Source organism: Buceros rhinoceros, unplaced genomic scaffold (genome assembly GCF_000710305.1).
Source record: "Buceros rhinoceros silvestris isolate BGI_N320 unplaced genomic scaffold, ASM71030v1 scaffold8047, whole genome shotgun sequence".
NCBI lineage: Eukaryota > Metazoa > Chordata > Aves > Bucerotiformes > Bucerotidae > Buceros > Buceros rhinoceros.
The window spans coordinates 40728-64176 of NW_010420371.1; the positions used below are offsets into that span (position 1 = coordinate 40728).

The 23449-nt window shown below is 40.8% G+C and overlaps 1 protein-coding gene across 1 annotated transcript in view; it reads right to left on the reverse strand.

The window, feature by feature from the left end:
- The window catches only part of TUB (tubby bipartite transcription factor), a 33981-nt gene extending 11985 nt beyond the window's left edge, over positions 1 to 21996 (reverse strand). Inside the window, exons 1-2 of the mRNA XM_010139288.1 lie at positions 21882 to 21996; positions 2679 to 2846 (exon numbers count right to left, since the gene is read on the reverse strand). Of these exons, the coding sequence (XP_010137590.1) occupies positions 2679 to 2846; positions 21882 to 21996 (283 nt within the window). The remainder of the gene's footprint in view (positions 1 to 2678; positions 2847 to 21881) is intronic.
- Between the last annotated feature and the right edge of the window lie 1453 nt (positions 21997 to 23449).

Below are 23449 nucleotides of genomic sequence, written 5' to 3' on the forward strand. Positions count from 1 at the left end.
CAGGAATGGTCTCGTTATCCACGTCTTCAGTACCCCCAGCGTGGACATACACCACCCAGCACGACAGCAGAAAGTTTCAACAGGATCTGGTTATGCAAGGGAGGCCTGAGCTCACGGGTCAACAGAGAGTTTCAAAGCCTGTAGAACTCGTTATTAAACACACACTCGTCAATCACAAGCGTTATTTCCTAATAATGACAACCACATTCTAGTCAACAATGCCTGGGTAATAGAGACGGTCCATCTCTTCAGCTGGTGGCTGTGCAGTAAAGCCATACTTCTCATGCACAGATGTAATCAGCTTATTTCTTTCCGTGCTCACTATTTCATCATCAATATTTTTGTGGTGAAAATTCTGTGCCAGCCTTAGAAAAGTCTGCCCTCACGACCCACGAGGAAGAACGCTTCAGAGAGCTCCTGTTTTGTTTTTGAACACAGAAATAAAATCAATTCCTTCCCTAAATCTCAAAACAGTTGTAACTTCAGGTGGCAAGGAAGAATTAAGACCAAATTGCTCATTCCAAGTCTTTACAAAGACATACTGGAAATTGATAAATGCTAAGACTAAATATTAATTATTCAGCATTAAAACTTACAGAAGTCTGGCTCTGTCCTAGTGACTTGTTTGCCAGAAAGGAACTCTACATATTAAGACTTCTGAAATCAAAAGGATGAATACTTCCTGCAAGAACAACTTGATTCATTTCTGACAGATGGAGAAATCAAATAAAACATTTGGCATTTTCTTGCAAGTGGCATAGTCTTTTCACACTTGAGCAGCCTATAACCTCTTGTCTCATAACAGAACCTGACTTGCTGGGGGAGCAGAGGCACATGCTGAGAGAGGCTTCGTTCCACAAAGTCATTGGCAGAGCAGAATTGGTACAAATCAGGGTTGTGCAGACCTGAGAGGACTCAGCCTGTCCCACTAGGCCAGTTAGCAGCGATCTCTATGTTCTTCTTCTTTTGCTCCTATTCCATGCAAGACAACTGATGGGAGACCACAATTCCGAATGATTTTCAGACCAGCGGGGTCATGCCGGTAAGTACATGCCGCAAGCAGTGAAGCAGCAGTGAGAATCCACATGAAAAGCCACAGCTCATCATGAAGTTTCCCATCCACACTGGGATGCTCAAAACTTTCTAACAAGCCTCCTCTGCTGTTATCAAGTGGCAAACTATACATTCAGCATAAAAATATTTTATGGAGGTTCTGCTACTTGCAGGCTTCTCAATATTTTTCTTTGTGTCTCACAGAGCAAAGTTCTGTTGTTAATAAAACCAAGTAAACCTCAGCATTCCCATTTCAAAAAAGGCCCACCCCGACTTGGAGCATACCAGTGGTGCACTCTTAGCAGTGACTGTTCTGATCAGTGTACTCAGACCTGGTCAAAAAAGGTCGTGACATATGTTTAAGAATACAAAGCAACAAAGCAAAACAAAACCAAACCAAAACAACTGCTTCTATTAAAAAACAACAACAACAAAATTGCAGAGAATAAAATATATCTTAACCTAGAAAAAACATCAAAAAATAGAAATGTCCCCCAGAGTAAAAATCTGAGTGCTCTGACCTAATTTGAGAAGTCTGTTGATAGCTTTTGAGTCAATCAGCTTTAGCAAGCAGTGTGCCCGATGATTAAATATTCTGAGCCATGGTCAAAGGCAACACAATCACCACACAGATCAGACCTTGTTAGTCATGCCAACATCCCTCTAACTCAAATGCCCAGGAAATACCACACTTGGAGAAAATCTGCCCATTTCAGTTGAAGCTGCTCACATCTGCACAGTAACGTCCCCTCAAAAATGAATCTTAGTGAGAACTGCTCTGCAGACAAGAGGCAGGCATTTAGGTATGAATAGTCTATTCTAGATGAGTCAAGTTTGCACTTACATTTTGCTCTTTATACACAAAGAGTTTATTCTTAAAGCATCAGAGCACTCTTGGCTTGAGCCATCTTTGCTTCAAAAGCTGAACACTGAAGAACAACTCCAAAGCTAATGCCTTCAGAAAAAGCTTTGTGAGGATTTTAGGATTTTTTTCTCCTTCCTACAGTTGATGTCTAATGAGAGATAACAACAGTACAGGAAGGAAGAGACAGATGCATGAATGCATACGCACACAACCTATCTCCCTAATCATGTATGCCTCTAGAAGAAAGAAAATCCAGAACATTTGAGGACCACGCATGGGAAATGCTGCAGAATACACTGTGCTGTAATTTTCGCCTCTGCAAGCATGAACACAGATTTTGAAAACATGAATGGTATTTAACTGACAACACAGCTAAAAATTAAATTAATTTTCTAGTTTGAGTGTTTCTATTCCATACTCTTTTTTGACCCTCAAGTAAGTGATTTCCAGAGATATACAATATAAAAATGTGAACAGATGGATATGAGCATTAGCATCTGCCTGGTACCTTAACAGCAGCACTGCGCTGCAGATGGGAAAGCCACATCCCTGAAAGCCTGGAGAGCTCTTGTACCTTGGGACAAGAGAGGACTTCATTATTATTTTTTGAGATAATAGAATAGAGCCAAACAGGCTCTGAGGAGAAGAAACACAGAGTAACAATCTCTGCTTAGGCTAGGGCTGAGAGTGAGGCTAGGAAAGGGAGTCAAGATACACAAAAACAAGCAACGAGAACATGAAGGCAGCTCTGGCTACTTACCTTTTTTCTGCATTGCTGTCCTAAGGTCTTGTTTGCTTTGCTGTTGTTGGCCACTAGCCATTTTCTCTCCATCATCTTCATCGTGGCTAGACTGTCCGACAGTGAGAATCTGCACTTGACTTCCTATCTTCTGAACATCCTCTTGAAAAGCAGCTGGGCCATCAATCCCTGTCAGACAACAGCAAAAGCCTTAGTTGTCTTTATGTCAGGGAGTTACTGAAAAGAGAACTGCTCACTCACAAAAAACGTCTTTTCTAGGAAGCAGAGATCAGAGGTTCGCATTCGATAATATTGCTAAACGAGACTAAACTAGCCCCCCAAGGCAAACATCTTACTTCTCACATCCTGCACTAGAGAATCTTCAAGAGGTGATCAGGACTTCACTGTTGCCCTTCTCACCCTGAAAGCACACCTATCCATGCACCAGAAACCCTGAAAACTAAAGAGAAAAAAAATTCACCGGAGAGAACAGACAAAGAAAACAGATGCAGCTTTCAAAAGGCCACACAACTGGTCCAGGAGCAGAAAAGCCTGAGTCCTAGATTATGCCATATCCCCTAACAAACATCGCTGCTGTTATGAAATGATGCTTCGAAGTTTCAGAAACGTGGAAAATTCACCAGCAGATCTAGCAGTGCATACGACAGGAGGAGCAGCACATTAACAAGCCTAAACGTGCCTGCTGAGTTAGTAAATTGTGAATCAGTTAAAACACCCGAGTGAGACTGTAAAGAACATAATACACATTCCCTGGAACCTCCATCCTCTGAGATGCTCAAATCTCAACCAGGAATGGTCCTGGGCAACCTGCTCTAGACGGTCCCCAGAGACACCTTCCAGCCCCAGCCATGCTGTGGTTCACTGGCTTCTGATGGCAGCCAGAAACTATTTACCTCCTTACAGATGAAAACTGCCTCTGAACACTGAAAAATGAAAATATGGGGCGGGATGAGTTCTTACCACAAGCTAACCTCATTTTTTTCTTCAGGACAGAAAGTTAAAACATCAGATTGCAAATGTACTTCAGCTCTTCGATAAGACTTAGTGCTGGTATCTATTACTAAATTAGCTATATAAAAATGGACTCTTGCAGCAATAAGAATGGCAATATTATCAGAGCAAATAACATAAGTCTGTATACTGTCACTGTTACGAAATTTCTGTTAATAAGCAAGCAACATGGTGGAGAAATAGCAAGCATGATGAAGAGCCAACTCAGTAAAAGAATATAGTGCTTCCCACATCAAAGAGGGCTGAACAAATCCTGTAAGAAGGAGCTGCAGGGATTAGGAATTTTTCAGGCTGTAGTCTATAGCAGAAGTCTCCAAGAACACAATTTCAAACTGCTCTCCCAGTAGCTGTCAACTTGCATTAGAAGACAACCGGATTATACATTTAGCACGGGGAACTGTACTCTGCCACACTTGCTGTCACTGCCATGTGGTGTGAAGCGTAAGTGGAAAGAAAAGAGAGTGGTCCAACAGGATCAGCACTGGCTGTCCAAATGCAGCCCAACGCTGCAGTAGTATTAAATACACACAGTCCAAGACTCATCTCCATCACACAGACCCTTATCTGGCAACTTCTGCACCAACCCTGTAAATTCTGATTTACTTACAGTAGAAGTAACAACAGCAGCTAACAACTAATAAACAATCTGTCCATCCAACCTTGAAGAACTAAAGCCAGTCCATAGAAATGTTTCTCTCATCTTGGAAGGGTGACAATTTCAGACAGAGGTTCTGTGTTGCAGAATGAACAATATAATTTCCTGTGTTGCAAATATAATATGGCAATGAACGGAATAGCATTTTTCTTTAACGTTATCTCAGTACTACAGCAAAGGTGCTCTAGACCCATTGTATTTTTTACTATATTAACTATTATTATTAACTGTTATTATTAACTATTATTATTAAAATGCCTGCTTAAAGTTACGTTCTTACCTTAATACTCTGAATTTCTAGAGTTAAGCATCTGTGAGTTTAACAGGTATTCATACCTCAGGCATATCTACCTAGCTTATAAAGCTAGATAGATAATAATAAGCTTATAAAGCTTATTAAGCTTTGGACAATACAAACCTAATCTTGAGAACTCATTCCAAAAGGAACAAAACACTTTAATTATTCTTCTTCAAAGCAGACACTGATCTGCGGCAAATGAAATGCCTTCAACAGCATCAGCATTGCACCGAGGCTGCTTTTTTTCTGATGCCTGCAGAACATCTGCGCTCACATCCCGTGCTGTCAGGAACATCACGTATTATTAGGCGTTAGGACAAAAGCTACACTGGCAGGGCACACTTTTAGAGAAAAAAAATCAATTTCAATATTCTGAAGAGTGCATCACTGGTAGAATTGTGTTATTAAGCATTATGAATGGTTCCACTGGTGACCCTATTTAAGGGAACAGAAGATGCAGCCAGACAGAGAGGAAAAAAAATGAAAAAAGAACCTCTGCTGCATTAAAATACAGCAGCTGGTTGGTGGGAAATTCAGCATTCACTGTTCAGTACCTGTGTGTGTGCAGGCATCTTTGTAGCTAGATAGAGATGTGTAAACTGGTATTAAATGCAAGCATACAGACCCATTTCTATCTTCTGTATCATGAGATGTAAGTGGATCTTTGTCAGTCACCTTCAAGCCTGCATAATCACGATACTCAAGGTGGATCTCTCCCTGCGTCCTCACTCCTTGGCCTCACTGACCCCTTTTCACCCGCTTACTGGAAGGACAGTTCACTGTGCAATACCACAAACCACTCATGTCTAGAGTGGTAAGTTTCCCAGTTTAAGGACAGGGTCAAAAGAGACAAAGAAGATGAGTGGGCTGTGCCAGAAAGAAAGCCTTTATTGCTACGCTCAGCGTTTTCTACAGCTTTTCCCAAAAATCAGGTAGAAAAAAACCCAACAGAGATGTCCTTCAGTACCTGCTAAGAAGAAAAGGGACCTTTTGAGAGGCAGCTCTGAAGGCAGGCAGGGAGGAAAGAGGAAGAATGAAACAACCCCCGGAACACCAATCCCTTCAGTAACCGCCTTCTGGTGAACACTGACATGGTCACGGGTCAGATAAAACCCGGAGGTACCAGAAATGAAAACCAAGAGCTAATGAAAAAAATGCAGCAGAAAATTGGCATTCACTGACATTTTGAACCTATAAATTACTGTTTATCAATGCCTGTATTCTGTTAGCACCTAAAGACTTCTAGACAGGATTTATAATTAAATACCATCCTCTCAAAAGCTGGTAATCTAAACTGCCACACGGAATGTTTTTATAACCTGAAGTTGTCTAAATTCTAAGAAATTCAAAATACATTAGGTGGACATGCACTTAACTCTGATCTCAGGTTTGGGATTTTTAGGTAGGATTTTTTTTTTCTTTTCTTTTAATGTTAACTACCTATATTTAAAATGTTAACTATCTATACACAAAATATCACAAGATCCAGGTCTGGAATGAGGGGAGACAGAAAAAGGTATGGGAAAAATAAAGAAGAGAACTGCTTCTGAAAGTCCTGGGGACGAATAAAGTGGCAAAACTTTGCGTAGTGTTTATGACACATGAAAAACAAATCTAAGCTTTCATGCCTTTATGATACCACATGTGATACTATTTGAGTATTTCAGTGCTCAAGAAACAGTCAGGAAAGAGTATTTATAATTTTTAGGGGGCTGTGGAGTGAGGGGAAGAAGGTCAAACGGAAGGAACAGACTACATACTCCTAAGCTATGTATGACCAGGCAAGTTCAGAGAGGCAGTTGATACATGTGGCCACCACTTAGAGATGAGCACGAGACCAAATGTGAGGAAAGATTTTGCTCTCTGGCAATACTGTGTGATGCACAACAGTTGTCTTTAAAAAATCAGTTACAGATTAAATGTGACAAACTACCCAGCAGCAAATTACAGGCATAAGCACAGTGAGTCAGCTCTCCACAACATTAAGTATTTGACTATAAACTACATGAATCCCCACTAATTGGATCTTGCAGGAGAAGAATCTATTTGTAATTATACACATCATGCTCCTCTCTGCATGTATTTATACATGCAAACATTTTGCTGCAAATGTTATTTCCTCTTTGTTCTTTCACACGTTCTTATTAGACTGACGCCAGAACAAATAGTTTCCACCCTTTAAAGAACTTGGCTTAATGAAAACGCTGCCTCTGCTTTTATTGTCTCAAGTGATCTACATTTTCAATTAAAGAACCAAAACAACAGCGGAGCTATTTTGGGGTTTTTTTAAATCTGCATTTGTCAGAAGTGTGACCACTGAGTACAACAACACCGACTTCCAGAACAGCGGTACGAGAAAGTAGCATTACACAAACCGTTAAGTGAAAAGGGTTCTTTCTCAGAATGATTCCTTAGGAAGCTTTAATAAAATGGCTATAATGAAATACCATGAGATTACATCTTCCACAGATTTAGAATTCCATTGCTTAAAAAAACCCCAAACAAACAAACGAACAAAAAAACCCACACACCTCTGTCTCTCCCTCACTATTGGGTCAAATTCTCCTTTAAAGGAATTTACTGAAAAAGCAGAATGTCAAAAGGGGGGGGAAGCTTTTTCTTTTTTTTCCCCATCTATTTCTGAGGACTGGATAATCTTAATTATCTATACTCTGTCAATATTTTGGAAGCCATTTCCACAGTATACACCTGTTTTCATAGGGGCTTCACATCCACCGAAATGGGTTCAAGCAACTGCAAAATCCCAAAAGGATTTGTCTATAGGAAAGGGGGCAAATAGAAATTTTTTAGGAAAGGACCTCTGGAGCTGATTTAGTCCAAACTTCCGCCAAAAGAAGCAGTATGGCTAACACCAGACCAGGTCACTAAAAGCAAGTGCTTGAGCACCAAGCTCTACAGTCACTTTGATGAAAACCAGAAAACTGTGGCAGGAACTGTGATGCCATGAATCTCCATCCTGAGGAGGCAAAAAAGACTTCTTCACAACCAGCTTCGTGTGCTGCCAAAGCACAGCCCAAAAGGGTTGTCAGATCTAGATATAACAGGACTTTTCATGGTGGAAACTCACTGTTCCTCCTACCCTTTCTCTTTGACACCACAGAAGCCAAGATGAATCTACTCTATGTGAACTTCCCTTCCCCCATCCCCGTCAGAAAGGAAGTGAGAAATGATGCTTCTTATCCAACAAAGGTGCTGCTTTCTTGGTCAGCCATTAATGTAGTTGCTTGTTGCATGTAAAAATGGGACAGGATGCACAAATCAAAACAGACAGACAGGCAGGAAAGAGAGAAAAGAAACACGGAAGAAGCAAACCAAATCAAAACACAAAATGCCCATCCTGGCAGAAAAAGTGCTGTGGGTCAGAGCAGCTCGTTTGCTTTCTGACTCTCATAAAGACAGCAGGGACACCCAACATCCTATCTACATTTATGGTACAACGTAAGAGAAAAATTGCTGGGAAGGTATTGTTCATTTGAACATTTTAAACATCCAAAATCCTGACTTCAGTAACAAAAGTCTTTGTTTACATTGCCCACATATTTACACGCTGTAAGTGCAAGAGTGGTAGGAAAAAAAAGCCAACCAACCAACCAACCAAACAACAACTTTTCATACAGTGATTCTTGAATTTTCACATCAGATTTCACTTCGAATTCAGTCCTGGCTTTGCACGGGTTTCTGGGGTTTTTTACAGCTTCCATTTTATATTCGTGATTTGTTTTTGCCCCATTCATGCACATAGCCAAAAAAGCACTCTGTCTGGTGTATTTATTAACTTCTTCACAAACCTACGCTGAGGGGCAAAAAACCCAACCAAAGAAACCAACCCACGCCACTAGGTACCTGTAATATTTTGAGGAATCTGTTTTCAAAGAATCATCAAGGTATTTGATATCTGAAGATGCTCTGGTTTGGCATCTGCAGTACCATGCAGGATGCACACTGTTCACAGGTTCCTGCTGCAACTACTTTCATTGGTTTGCATTATTTTTTTGTTGATCTGTCTAGCAATACCGTACACCAGGCTCACTAATATCCTTAATCAGCCCTTACTAGCATCACAAATCAAACCAGAATTGGATCCGCTATGTCCACTGGAAAGACAAACATCTTCATTTGTTTCATTTGGGGTTTTTTTCCAATACTGAATATGTCAAACAATAAGCTGGGAGACCAAAGCTTTCAGAAATACCAGTTTAATGAGCTAAGTTACTACAAAATGTCATCAATTTACTGCATTTGCAGGCTTTGTCCACAGAAGTGTTTCTGTTTAAAAATAGGCACGGTATATACTGGATATCACCGTTAAGAATGAAATAGCAGTAATAACCACAGGTTTAGAAAAAATTGCTAAGTACCATACTACCCCTCAGAGAATTACAAAATGCCCTGACCCCCAACTTCAGAGGCACAATCAGCTTTACACAAGCAATTAGCCACATTCCTTGTCTTGCCTTATGTCAGCATAACCTCATTAAACCTAGTATTTCCCTTGCACTTGTCTTTAGCACATTGTTCTGATCCTAGTTTCATCATTCTCCGAGGCACTTAAAAAAGCATTAGACTTCTAAGACCAAAGTACAATCATTACACTGCAGCTTCAAGAGCTATTCATGTATAATTCAACAATTTTTGCTCTGAATTAGCTTATTATTCATAGGATCTGGTCTAAGGGTTCTTTTTTCTTAAAGCACAAAGAGCTTGGCTATGTTTAGAAAGGTAATGCTCACTGTAGCTAAATACTAACAGAAACTTTAAAACTGCTCCTTTAGCATGTAAAGTGCACTCACCCCTCAACGCTAATCCTGCTTGTTTACAGGACATACAAAGGCTACAGTCAGAGCAAAAGCAGAACCTACAACTTCCAATATCTGGTATAATTACCAATGAACTTCCTCCAACAAAATCTCGTGACACAAAATGGTTATAAAAACATTTAATCTTCATCCATTTTCATTAGTTAGATCTGAAATCTATTCAATATTATGATAAAATCTTTTCTTAAGACTCACCCTTATTCTTAAAAGTAACTGAAAAATCGATACAAGTTCCACTACAGGGTTCTGCTACCACTTGCATTTCGTCATTCCTAAGTAACATGAATTAGCTACGTCTGTAGAGGATTGATAAGTAAAATCCCCCCAGAATTTTAAAGTCACATTCTGTTTTACTTTCATCCAATAACAAAATATTTTGCAGCTTCAAAAAGGATGCAAGACTGGAAATGCAGTTATAATCCCCCGCGGACACTCCAGTTTACATCACTACCAAAGGGGAACTAGATATAATTCCAAGGATGAAACTATACATGAACAAACGTTTAAATACCAGCGTGCGGAAAAGGTAGATGAGCTGGATGAGAAGTTATGTGTCCACTGAACATACTTTAAATGATAGGGATAGTTGTTACTAATCATCAGCATAAACTTCAGGAGAGAAGGTACGCAGAATTTTCTTTCCTGTAATTGATGAGTAACCCCTCCACGCCACGGGAACATACACAAGGTGCAACTGATGGGCAAATGCTGAAGGCCACGCACAGAGCAGCAAGATGAGCAATAAGAATTGCGGCAGAAGCAGAGGTTTCTAGAGCTGACACAGAGCAGTGTCAGCATGCAGCAGTTCTCAGCCTGCTCAGAGTGACATTACTTTCAGTGACACAACTTGCTGCAGTTAAGATATGCCAATGTTCTGCTTCATCAGAAAATGAATAAAAATAGTATCAACATAAGAGAAAGATACTTGGTGTTACCTGCTGTGAGATAATAAAACCCAGTGCAACTCCTTCGGAGTAAGCACACACTGCTCACGGACTAACTTGCCCACACGTGGCAGTAGTTTGCAGAGGGCTCCCCAGCCCCGGAGCCCCAGCACGCCCCGGAGCAGCTCTGCAGGGCAGCCCCAGCAGTCACCCGCAGACGGGCACTGCTTCTTGCTCCACGCCGCACTGAGCCTGCGGCCAGCTAGCGTTTTGTTCACTGCTTTAGCCAAGAGCTCACCAGAAACCTGCCCAGCACACACGTAGACACAGGTTGCTGTGACGCGATGGGGACCTGTCCAAGCAAACCCCCTGCAGCTGACCGCACTGCACCTTAAGTTCTGAAGGTAGTGCAGACCCAGACACCCCAAAAAGGCAAAGCAGACATTACAGGAGATGAAACGGAGCCTGCGGGTGATGCAGGAACCATGATTTAAGTATTACCCTGCACAATGCTCAGTGACAGCCTAAGACAGGTTTTCTTTTACACTAGGCAAAAGAATTTTTACTCTTCAGCAAGATGTACTTCAAAATAGACATACACTATCTTTTTTTTAAAATATATGAATAGAGTCTTTACCTCTGGGCCGCGCTCTAAAGCCTGCCTAATCTAGGGCTTCCTTTGCAGCCAGAGGGACTGCCAACACAGAGACGTGAGATTCAGATCTCAAGAACTAAGCTGTGACATGTAAAGGGTGTCTAAAGGGTTTTGATAAGGCAGGCTAAAGTCCTGCAAAATCCTTATAGATAAGCCCCAACACCCTGGCTTCAATAACTACCCTTACTAGCCATTGCTATCTTTAAATGGACTTGCCACGGATATACACTATTTTCTTTCTTAAGCAATACTGGAGAGACTGTGGGACATGCACGACAGGGAACGGGACGGTCCAGGCAGGATAGCATTACAGTGGCTTTATTCAAGAATTGCAAGTTACTGGAAAGGTACTTATTAATATCATTAGTCATTCACCATCAAATAAAAATAAACCGCATGTGGCACAAAAACCTCTCTCTTTTTGTGAGTGTGCATATATATATATATAAAATTTAAATACCTCTAAATTAGCTCATGTTCCTTCTTCCATCTAGTCTGGGTAGCTCATATAATAAACCTCATAATGGCAATACCACTTTTTTCTACCCTTTTGTCAGTATCAATAGAGGGGTTTTTCTACTTACCTTACCCAAAGTCACTGCAGAAAATTTTTCATACAAACAACTCCAGCTGGGATAGAGTAACACTGAAGTAACAGTATGAAGAACCCCTTAAAGGATGTTGTCTCTGGTTTGTTGAATTAATTTTCAAAATGCCCACTTAACCTCTGATTTCTATAGTTTAAACCTCAGTAAGAGTTTGGACAGAAATTAATGCAATTTAAGGCTGTTTCTCCAAATTACATGATATGCAGATGGTCTAAAAAAGCACATTGGTGTAAGACGGTTCTCATTTCTTTAACACCACAGGAAAACACAAGCATCTTTCCATCAGTACTTTTTTTCCTTCTTTGAACAAACACTCTTCTTTGGAGAAGACTCAGTTTACAAACTTCCGCCCTCCTTCAATCCCCGGTTCTATGGCAACACAGGATCAAATGACTCATTTTTCCAGTCCATAAAAAAAATAAAGAAATTACTTATAGGCAATTTTCAGAAAATCAAAGATACAATAATTTAAAAAAATTAAAAAAGAAAACCAAGTATTTTGTAGTCAATTCAACATCTGACATCGAGTCGCATGCAGCTAACCTTTGTGTTTCCCTTTTTTCTCCTTTCTGGTGCTGCCAGTCTGACAGCTCGCAGCTGCTCCCTTGGTTTTTTTAGTTGGTTTCGGAGCTTGGGCATCCACTACCACCTTTACATCTTCCTGCTCGGCCTCCTGCACTGCTTGGGAGATTCAGGGTACCCCACCAAAAAGAAAAACAGAGAGGAAGAGAGAAACAGAGAGAGAGAAGAGAGAATGACTTGAGAACTCTGAAGGTGTAGAAGAGTAAGCAGACATAGCAGAGCTTGTTTCGTATTTCAGACAATTCATGCAGAGAGGAGAGTCAAATAAAACACAATTTGCAAAGCTACAGTAAAAACCTGAAAGCGTTAGGTTAGCTGGGATGTATTTCCTAACTTTCTTCCTGCTTTCAATGATATATCTGCTCCAACCTTTCAAGCCAAAAATGACATCAGAATATTAATGTGTTGCTGAGCTATTGCAGGAAGCACTTTTCCTCATAGTAAAGTTCTGCCAGAATAATCATCAACAGCGGCAGCACGAAGGCAGAAAAATTTTCTTTAAACTTTGTAGTGTGTATGCTTAAAGCTACATCCTGACCCTGTAACCAAGGAATCATCGGAAGGTTATTTTCAAAACACATCTTGCACAACTGTATAGATCACAGTATGATGAGTAGAATGGCCATGCATTTTATGGGGAAATTATACCAAAGCTGAAATTCAAATCTCCTCCTACTTCATAACATGCACAAATTAATTCCTTAGAAGTCTCAACACAATATGCATTGCATAAACCGTGAACGTTGGCAGAATTCATGCAGTGCCCGTTGTTTTCAAAGTAAAAAGAGGCTGTATAATTTTCCAAAAGCGTGGCACACATTTTAAGGTCAATATTTGAATTCGTGAAACAACACACACAATAACTCTTTCTTCCAGTCAGGGCAAGCTTTGAAGTGAAATAAAATAATATTGAGTTTACAAAGGCATAAAAGCAATTACCTTTGTGAAATGCATAAAGGAATCATCAAACTTAACACTCCAAGCAAAACCACCTGTAGGTGGGCACTAAGAGAATTTGGTGCCAGCTGCTGGTCACCGTTAATTGCAAAACCCCACTGGCTTGATGTGGTGACTGTGGTTTATCTCAGAGGAATGTCACCCTGGCACAAACTTCATAAACTTCATAAACACCCAAAAGACCAATTGATGCTCAATGACATGTGCACTGCCAGTGATCTTTGAAGGGGAAAATTCTTCCTAGACTTCCTAGACTGCTGTGAGGCAGCAGCTTTCCTGTTCATCAAATCCTTCATGTGCATGAATAGCAACAGAAGCACCAAGGAGATTCTCAGAGGAGTAGATGAAATGGATTTAGCCACGTCTCTGCAGACTGTAGCTTACAACCCCCCAGCTACCTTTCCCAGCACAGCAATCTGTTATCAATAGTATTACATTCACAGCCTTTGCCTAAGCAGGGAACCAGAGTCCCCACTCTACAGGCTTCGAAAAGGTGGAATCTGCCAACTCAGCAATCTATCCTACATTTGTAGCTCAGTCTCTCTTTAAAAACTAGAGTGTGTTCTTTTAATTGTTCTAAAGATGATAATCCACATTATAATTAAATTCCGTACTTTACAAACGACCTATATTAAGTGACCAGACAGTTCTCTACATCATTTTAAATACGGCCATATTCATTCACTCGGATGAAGCATCATTTTCTTGGTCCAAAGCAATGATTAATCAGCAAAGGATGAAACATTCTGACATTGATAATTGAAAAGTGAAAGACTTATCTTCACTCTCTTGTCAGCCGTCCTTTGATCTAACAAGTAAAAGCCCAAAGCTTTTCGAATTACTTTTGTCTCATAACTTTCAGCAAGACGTATCTGATTATAAGTACAGTGATGGAGCTCCAAAGGACAGAGGAGGAAATATTCCACTGCTTTGTAAGGCAGAGAACAGCATTTCAGTCCAGTGGCTATTTTGAGCATATACCATCACTGCTGTCTATGAGAAACAGGACTTTCAGACTGAAGTGATAGAGGCTGCAAAATAAGATTTAAACCATAGATGTGCAGATACTGCAGCTGGCTCCATGAAAGGAACTGGCACAAATTTTCCTGTTTCTAAAGGATGCTTTTCCGAGGTTTACTATCTCATCCAAAGTACTACTTCTAAAATAATTCCAAATCTAATCCCAAAACACCATCTCCACCACAAAACCATCTTATTCTTAGCTATTAACTATTTATTTGGCAAATAGCAGACCTTGGCTAAGGCTCAGCCACTCACTAATGACCTCTCTTGTGACTGCACAGATCAAAGAAATTTTGTAGTTTTGCTACTGACTGTACAAACGAAGTTCAGGGCAGCACAGTTCCAGGGGACTTGGCTACATATTGCACCTACACATTTAAGCGCTAACCTCCCCAAACACCTCACGTGTACGCGCTGCAGTGTGGTGGGCATGAACTTCGTTCAGCACAGCCGTTTTGTCAACAGGGCCAGCAACATGGTGATCCGCGCAGAGGAGCGGGCAAGGGGCTCTCTTCTGAAGCCTGCTGACCTACAGAGGGCTCTGTGGGCCTGTCTTGCTCAGTGGCTCCAACAGATTTAGATGTGGAGCAAAGTAAAAAAATTCTGTTTTCTGTTTCCAGTGCTTTCTCCTGCCCTGGAGAGTTGTAAGAATGACTATTTCTAACACCCTCCATACCCACCCTTCAGCTGGTCATCAGCATGTGGAGCTTTGAACTTAGTGAACCATCACTCTTTCTAGTCAGTCTTTGTGGAGAAGAGGCAATTTGTAGAAGCAATGTTTAACCCCAACCAGTTGTCAAGGGATCAAATGTCTTCCTCTCTGCAGTATTAATTCAGGATCTCAGTGGAAAAGAGAAACAACACACAAACAGTCTTTTATAATAGTACAAGGTGAGCGTAGGACTTGCATCAAGGCAGAGAAGGGCAGCGTCCCGGCTTTGCGGTGCACCACCAATGGCCTGTCATGCAGACAACACAGAAACGACAATAAAACTGAAAGACAGTTATCCACGTGTATTTATGAGTGCATAAAAGTGAAAAGCATGTTTTTCCACCTGTCCTTCATGACGATGGGTCCCTGCAGTTTATGTATCTCAGTGTCGACCAGGCTGATTTTACAGAGGTGAAAACACTCATAAGTAAAAACTGAATGTGAGAAAAAAGGAACAAGTGCATGTGAGCAACTGGTGGTGCTTGAGGACATTATTAAAAGCTCATTGCTCTAAGGAGATTTCCTTTGAAAGAACAAAGGAAGGACTTAAACAAAAGATTCTTCTTAACCTCCACATATCTGCTGTCTGACCCCGCGGAGGGGGAAAGAAAAGGCAGCATGTGACATGGAGTTAATAGCAATGAATTCGGCTCTTTGGAAAGCTGACAATAAGGAAAGCTAAAATTATCCATGAAAAACCTATGCCAGGAAGATTAAATTACATAATTATTTTGTGTATCAGGGCCCTGAGGGCATGAGTTTTTTGAATTGCCATGATGACCCTCTCTGGGGGCTTCCGCACACAGCCAGCCCACGGGCCACAGGCTCCTGCTGCCCCCACCGTGTCTCTTGGGAGGACCCTGGGACTACACTGTAGGTAGCTCAGCATCATCATGGACCCTTCGTCCAGGCTGCAGCCTTGCCTCCTGGCCCTGTCTCCTTTCTGCCCCGACTGGCACCCTGGAGCGCCCTGGCCCTGGTTCATCCCTGGCCGTGTCTGAGACTGCCCAGGATCCCGTCAGCAGCAGCCGCCTCTGCCAGCCGTGTTCGAAGCCTGTGGAAAGGGGCTTCATTTGCAAGGGCACTGCCCGTGCTGGGGTCACCCTCACCTGCTGGCCCCTGCAGCTCCCAGACACTGAGATTGTCAAGGACAGAAAATAATGGCTGGCTGTGAAGTAGTAACTGAAAGTAAATAAACTTTACGTGGAACTTTCAAGCAAAGAGACGCAGTTTTTTTAGCGATTTTGAGCAACTGCCTCTTTCAGGATCAAGACCCACAAAAAGTCCTCTAAACCATTTGCTACCTGCTGCTCGCTGATGGTTGCTGCTGGGTTACTGTTTATTTTAGAAATGCTCTAGTGCAGGAAGGACTGCTGATAAATCAGAAAGAGCCTTTAGAGGATGAAGGTGGAGAGACTGCGGCTGAAAGGAGATTTCAGAATATATGCTTATTGGAAGTTAAGTATTTTGCCCACATGATACTTGGAGTGCTGCCTGATCTCTTGGTATTAATAGTCTTGTGCACAGAACATTCCTTGCTATCTTCAAAAAAATAAATACCTTCTCATTTCAAGGTCAGTGGAAAATAGGGATGGCAAGACACTGTTTTGATGAACGAGCAAATAAATGTTTTTTTTAAATGAATGGCTAACTGATGTCAACTCGTGAAGTGGACAGCTTGATACTCATCAGCACACTCTCATTCACGGTACAGAAGCAGAATGACGTGTTGAATTTAACAATCCAGAGCTATGACTTGTCATCAGAAGTCTGTTCAACACTCCACACTAACATTACATCTAAATGTGCTGCCAAACGTCAGAGGAGGAAAGTAAGAAAGTAATTTTTGCCTTTTTACACATCGTTAATTTAAATCTCTAAATTGGAAGTTGCCATGAAAATTACTCGGAGTATCTAATTGAAAACATTTTTAATTTCAAGCCTTTAAAAAAAAAAAGCACAGCTGCAACAAAAGTATGGTAATATTAATGAAAGCATTTCTGGCACTCATTCAGATTTCTGCCTTCCTCAGTGCTGTGGAAAGAAAAATTGCTCCTGAATGGAAATTCACCATTTTCACAGAAGTAAAATTACTCTTCTCTGTAAAAATGGGCTTTCGACATTTGCATTAAATGTTATTAAATAATGTAATTAAATCTTGTAGTAACTAGGGTATCTCTGCATGGTACTTGGCTCCAGAAATGCTCAGTATGTATTTGCAATCCAGATTGAAAAGAACTGTACTCACAGCACAGTTCAGGCTTTCAACAAACTTCACAAAACAAGTAGCGTGGAGACACATGAAAACGAACCAGCAGATGTGACTCTGAGGCGTTACAGAGTGGCAAGCAAAATTTAATAAAAACTTATAAACTAACAGCAGTGTGTCCTTATGAAGGACATGAATTGAAAATAAACAACCCAAGAAAGAGAAGACAAAGCAATTCCTACGCGATCTCTCCTACACAGAAGGATAAAATTTATTCCAGGGAATAAATTACTTTGCTGTCCTTTACATATAAAGCAAACTTCACAGTAATACAAAATGTTGTTACCGGTTGTTATGTCACCATTTCTAATGATGAAATAGCAATGAAGTTGTATTGGGTACTGGAGAGAGAGAGGCTTCATTGGTAATAGCAACAACTGGAGCCAAACACCATGGAAGTTAGCAGAAGGACAGCTACTGACTGAAATGGCAGGGCGGTACTTTAGGGTCTCATCTACAAGTGTGGTCCCAAAACTGTATTACTACCTTCATTTCAGCAGGGGGAAAAAAAGAGGGTGGACAGTGCATTCATCATTTTACATGAACACTTTATGTTACTTCCATATGCTCAGGTTTGTTCCAGACTCATCTAGAAATGCTGCCATGAGACTATTTCTCCAACTAGTGTGCCTATGTTCCTAGGCGCACAGATTATAAAACGAGAGGTTCTGTTCCCATTTTATATATCTACAATCCTTTCCAACTCACAAAGGCAATTTCCTGCAGGCTTGGTCCTACCTGATCTACAGATGCTGACAGGCAAGCACTGCGTTACTGCTGGCTAATACTCCAGCTCAAACCAGCCCCTCGTGGACCGGAGGGCCAAGGATTCATTTCATCTCAAGCTGGCCTGTTCAATTCATGTCAGGTCCCACAGATAACTCAAACAGGTTTTTTGTTATTAGTTAATTAGACATTATGCCAAAACCCAAAAGGTTTTAGAAATATGTACTACGCACAAGTCCTTTAGAAGCTACATGATCTGAGAACTTTTACCTGTAGGAGAAACCCAGGCAGAAAGGGAGAAGAAATTAACTGTCTGGAGACTTGTGCATGGCGAATTCTGCAGAGCCTCTTCCTCGGTGGAAGAGCACCCATCGCTTTTAAAGTCTCACAGCACCCAGAGGAATTGCTGCTAACACTTGGCAGGAAACAGAGACACTATTTCCTTCTACCAATGTGTCAGCTCTCTGCTTTGAAGGTATCTAAGAAAAAATAACGGTGACCCTGACAATACTCCTCCTTACTCTGCAGAGCCACACTTTCACCAGAGCCATTTTGTTATTTATTAAACTAACATAAACGAAACACTCAAGAGCCCTGTACCTGCTCAGTTTCAATCTGACTTAAACTGGTCACAGCATCTTCAAACCTGAGCAACACAAGTGTAGGAATGCGACATCTGTGTTACCCCCTTTGTGAGCTGCCCCAGCTGAGCTCAGCCACAGCCTTTAGTTAACATCCCTCCATCCTAATGCATTGAAGATTTATTTGCACTTCCCTTCAGCTCCAAGCTACATGAAGCAAAATACACATGCAGCCAAAGGACTAGCAGCAATCGCCCTGCAACTCCCTGCAGAGGTTCAAAAGCAGCCAGTGACTCTTTTATACAGAAAAACTTCCCATCAGCTTCACTAGTGAAATACACTGCTGCTCTACAACTACCTACAAACAGCTCACCAGGCTGATGTTCTATTCCAGAACAAAAATGAATGACTTTTTACTCCACACTCTGATAATTATCCTGGAATGAAATGAGTTTTTATTCCAGAGCAGAGTTGCCCATCAGGGAACCATTGCAGCACAGATAACTCCAGCAGAATAAGCTATGGCAGTGTATGAAAGAAAATTTCCCAGCGCGGAAAGCCGAACATCTCAGAATTGCTGAGATGTTATCTCTGACCTACTTTGCTCAAAGTACCACAGAGATATCTCCACACAGGCGTCCAATTATTTGTTGAAATCAACAAGTACCTTTGTGCTACACAGAATGAGCACAAACCAAAAAAAGAGAGTAGAGGAGGATGATAGGTGGAAAGAAGTGGAGGGGTTTTTGTAGCATTTGCAGTACAGGAATTGATTTCACAAACATGCTTATCCAAGCAATGTAGTTCATTCAGTAGACCGTCAACTCCCATCAAAGAGTCATTCTTAACTTAAAATCAGCATGCCCATAACAGAAACAAATGAACGGAAAAGAGCAGAATAGTTCTTTAGAAACAGCCCAGCTGTCTCATGCATCTGACACTCCCACATACAAACGTTTTCATTGAAGGGGAAAAAAGTGCCAACCCTGAAGCTGAGCACCGTAGTTAAAAATGGCCATCAAAAGCTAACTACGAACCATGCCAACAGCGTAACCTAAGACACGGAGCACATTCCCAGAGAACACCACACCAAAAAAGGACACTTCTGGAGTTCTGATAATATTTTCAAAAGCAACATTCCTAACAAAGGATTTCACAAGGCAATAAACCGTTTTACGAGGCAATTAAATTCTCCTAAGCCGGCTTTTGCTAACTGCAGTTTATTACAAGGATAGCTGACCCCAGGATTATCAAACTCCAGGTTGAATACGAGAAACAACACTGTCCTTTTTTGCTTCTCTGAAACTTTATGAAATATTGAAAAGACTTGAGACACAAATTCAGAACAAACTGATTTAAGGAGAATAAATTAGTAAGTATTCCATTAAATGGTGTGGTATAACACTACAGGCAGGGTCACTTGTACCTTAAGAGCACAGTTAATCAAACCTAAGTCAGGAAGTCCACTCTGGTGCAAACCTTTGCAAAACCTAGCTCAGTTAGTGCAAATATGATATTTGCTACCATTTACAGACAACGATGTCTGTTCCTCTCATCCGACAAAATAAAAACTTTGTTCAATGGACAACACAGAAGGTTTAGTATACACCTCTGTACCATCGGATGCTATTTCTTAGAGCAGTTCTGTACTTTTGATAAGCTATTGAGTGAAAGAGGAAAGACAGAAAAATTCTGGTTTTTCTGATCAAAAAAATAAAGAAAACAAACTAAAATTCTGTGCTAAATCAAATTCTTTGGTCAGACCGGAAAGAAATTTAGTTTAATTGCAAAAATTTTCCTCCCAGACCCTGAGAAAAAGACAATAAAGAGAGAAAAATATTACTAATGCTTTTAATATTTATTAGAAAAACATAATTAAATGAAGAGAAAAAAAAATTCTCCATCTGAAATCACTTATAGTAGCTTATCACCTTGCAGAAGAAGATTAAAAAGGCCCATTATTAATGAAGCCTGAACACTTAAACACTGCAATTTCCAGTTTCTAACAATAAATTCTGTAGCTGTAACCACACCAAAAAAAAATCCACCAACTGCAAACCAGGAGCAGAGACTCTGAAACCTGCACTTCTCACAGCATTACTTAGTCCAGGAAATACCTGCCATCTCCTTGGTGAAAGATGTGACCACCAACTGAAAATGAAATGATAGCGAAGACAAAAAGTACAGCCTGTGCAATACCCTTGCTACAGATCTGAACTGAAGGATGGACGAAGGTTTTGTCTGTTTGTTTCAGAGTAGGATACTGTTTGCTTTGGTTCCTTTTTCCCAGAGGTAGATTCACAAAGGCATCTTAGGTTTTGGGGTTTAGACATTAAACCTTAAGTACTCTGCCACCTAGTACCATTCCCATCCTGAAAAAAGCCAACTGCATTCCCAGTACCAGCAGACTTCAGCTCCTGTCCCACATACCCACCACTGCTCGGGGAAGAAAGCCTTTTGCTATTGAGGCTTATGAATCCCTTATGAATCAAGTTTAAGCTAAGGATCTGCAAAACAAGAACATTTGAAGAATTCTGTTCTCTCTAACTCCTGGCGGATCTCTCTGCATCTCCACATCTCTCCGGAATGAGATCTACAAGAGCCACGGTATTGAGCAAGGGTTACCCAGCTTCCCTCTTGGAAATCCTGAGGAAAAGTATGAACCTATCCTCAGTAGGGGGCCAACAAGCACGATCCATATGAGCACAGAACTAAAAAACATCTGGTTTCCTTAGGAGTTGTTTCTGGTGATTAAACTCTTTGAAGTCTAACAATACAGAAATGGCATTACAATGTTTTCCGTGTGGCTGTGATACTGACGCCCTGTGATGTTTTTCCTATGGCTGAAGCATCTCTGTCCCTTCTGCATTCTCTAATCTTTAGTAAGAAAGCATAGATCACACCGTACAAGCTTGAAATGTTCTTCTCTACCTACTCACCTATTTTAATGAACCTTGCAGAAACTCAGTTTCTTTGAAAGTATTTTTTCAAACTTAGCTAAAATTAGTTAATAAGTTTCAAATTTATCATTGACACTGTCAGGCTTAAGCAAAATTATGAACAGAGGAATACAGAGTGGATAAGCTTTACGTCAGTAGGAACCAAGGCTGAAGACACTGAAATATTCATGGCAGAAAGGACAAACCACTCTCCCTTCCGCACAGCACTGAAATGGCAGCTAGTTACCTCGCTCCCTCCTGTGAGGCTAGCATTTAGAGTTCTCAGGTTTTTACCCAAAAATGCAAGTGAAGGATATCAATTATTTACTAAAAAATCCAATAAAACAACTTTTGTTCTCATTAGCATAAATTTAACATGCTAATGTTAAATTAAATGTTAAAGCATGGAGAGCATCATCCTACGACCTGCAGTAAATACACAAGCAATAGATCGTATTCATATACCATGATATATGGTGCTGCTGTTGCTGTTAAGATACGACTCAACCAATGGTGCTTGTTCTTCCGAATGTTTCGTTCTGCGTGTTCTTGTGCGACTGTCCACGTTGGACTGAACCATTAACGGCTCCTGGCGCTTTTTCTTCTGCTTCTGTTCCAGCAATGCTCGCTGAGGAAAATACAAAGAAAAGCATCTGTTACTGGACTCCAAACAGTGGCAACCCGTGATGAAAAACAATGGATAACTTTACACCTTCTCCACTTCTCCAGTAGCAGCAGTTGGCAAGTGGGATATTGGGATATCAGGTTATAGGAACTCCTTCCAAAAAACCACAACCAACTCACTGCTAAACACCTTCTGCTGAAAACAGCAAATAATTAAAATAGATCTTTCTGAGCAGCCTACCAGCTGTCAGAGCTCGCTTAGAAACAACCCTTGGGAAAACAACAGCGTGCAAGTACTGGCTGTGAAGCAATAGGAGGGAAAGCAAAGGCATGAGGCAGAGATGCCAGTTTAAATTTCTGTGAATTAAAAGCAGGTAATCTACAAACTAGAATCAAGTGATAATGCTGGATATGAGCATAATTTAACAACTATGCAAGAACTTTAATTAGTAGAGCTAGTGAAAACCAAAACCTTCAGCATCCAGTGGCACCATAGGCACCTCACTCTAAGCCCTCTTCCACAGTGCCAGAGAACTGAACTGTTAATTTTACTTTTCCATTACCTTACCATTTTCCTGCTCCTGCACAGTGATTTTTTTGCTTCTAGAAAGGAGATGCAGTAAAACTGAAGAAAAAAAATAGAAAGCGAACTCTTTCAGCTCCATAAGTTGTGCAGAACACTTCAACATGACTTCAAAAAGATCAGAATCTAGTACAGGATTATGGCATAAATAGAAAGCGTTTGAATTTGAATATGAGATGCTGGTAGACATTCAAACTGATAAAACAAGGGGGAAAGAAATTTATAGAAAAACATAAAATTAAACTCAGAAGACAAAGTTTTGTGAAAAAGGGACCACAACAAAACAAAGTGGAAACCTCAAACCCCATTAAAACCTGGTGGCAAAATTCCCTGAGATTTCGTGGGAGAGATTCTGAATCCCTTTCTTGTACAAGTCATGTAGGAATACAGTAGCAAAATAAGAAATGTAGCACATAATGGGAATTAGTTTATAGCCACAAGAGCTGAATCCATGGAACGAAGAGAAAAAGATGGAAAAACTTTGTGGTAAGCCCCTGCTGGCTGGCATGTCTGCCAAACCTCCTGTCCTTTCTGGTCCCTCAAAGGGGTAACAAATACATTGCAAATCAGCTTAAAACAAGCCCAAAGCAGTGGAAATGAGAGTCACTCAAACCACAGTCACAAGAGAAATTTTAATGGAAGTTAGACTTCTAAGTAAGCTGGAGCTTCCACAGACCCCTCTTTTGCATTCCCTAATCAGCGGATGCAACTTCCTATCAATTACCAGATACATACGTCAGTGATTTTATTACTGCAAGACGCAGACTTCAGAGAGCAAGAAGGTCCCTCTCCAAAATCTCACCTGCCTGTCAAGCTTCTGCTGACG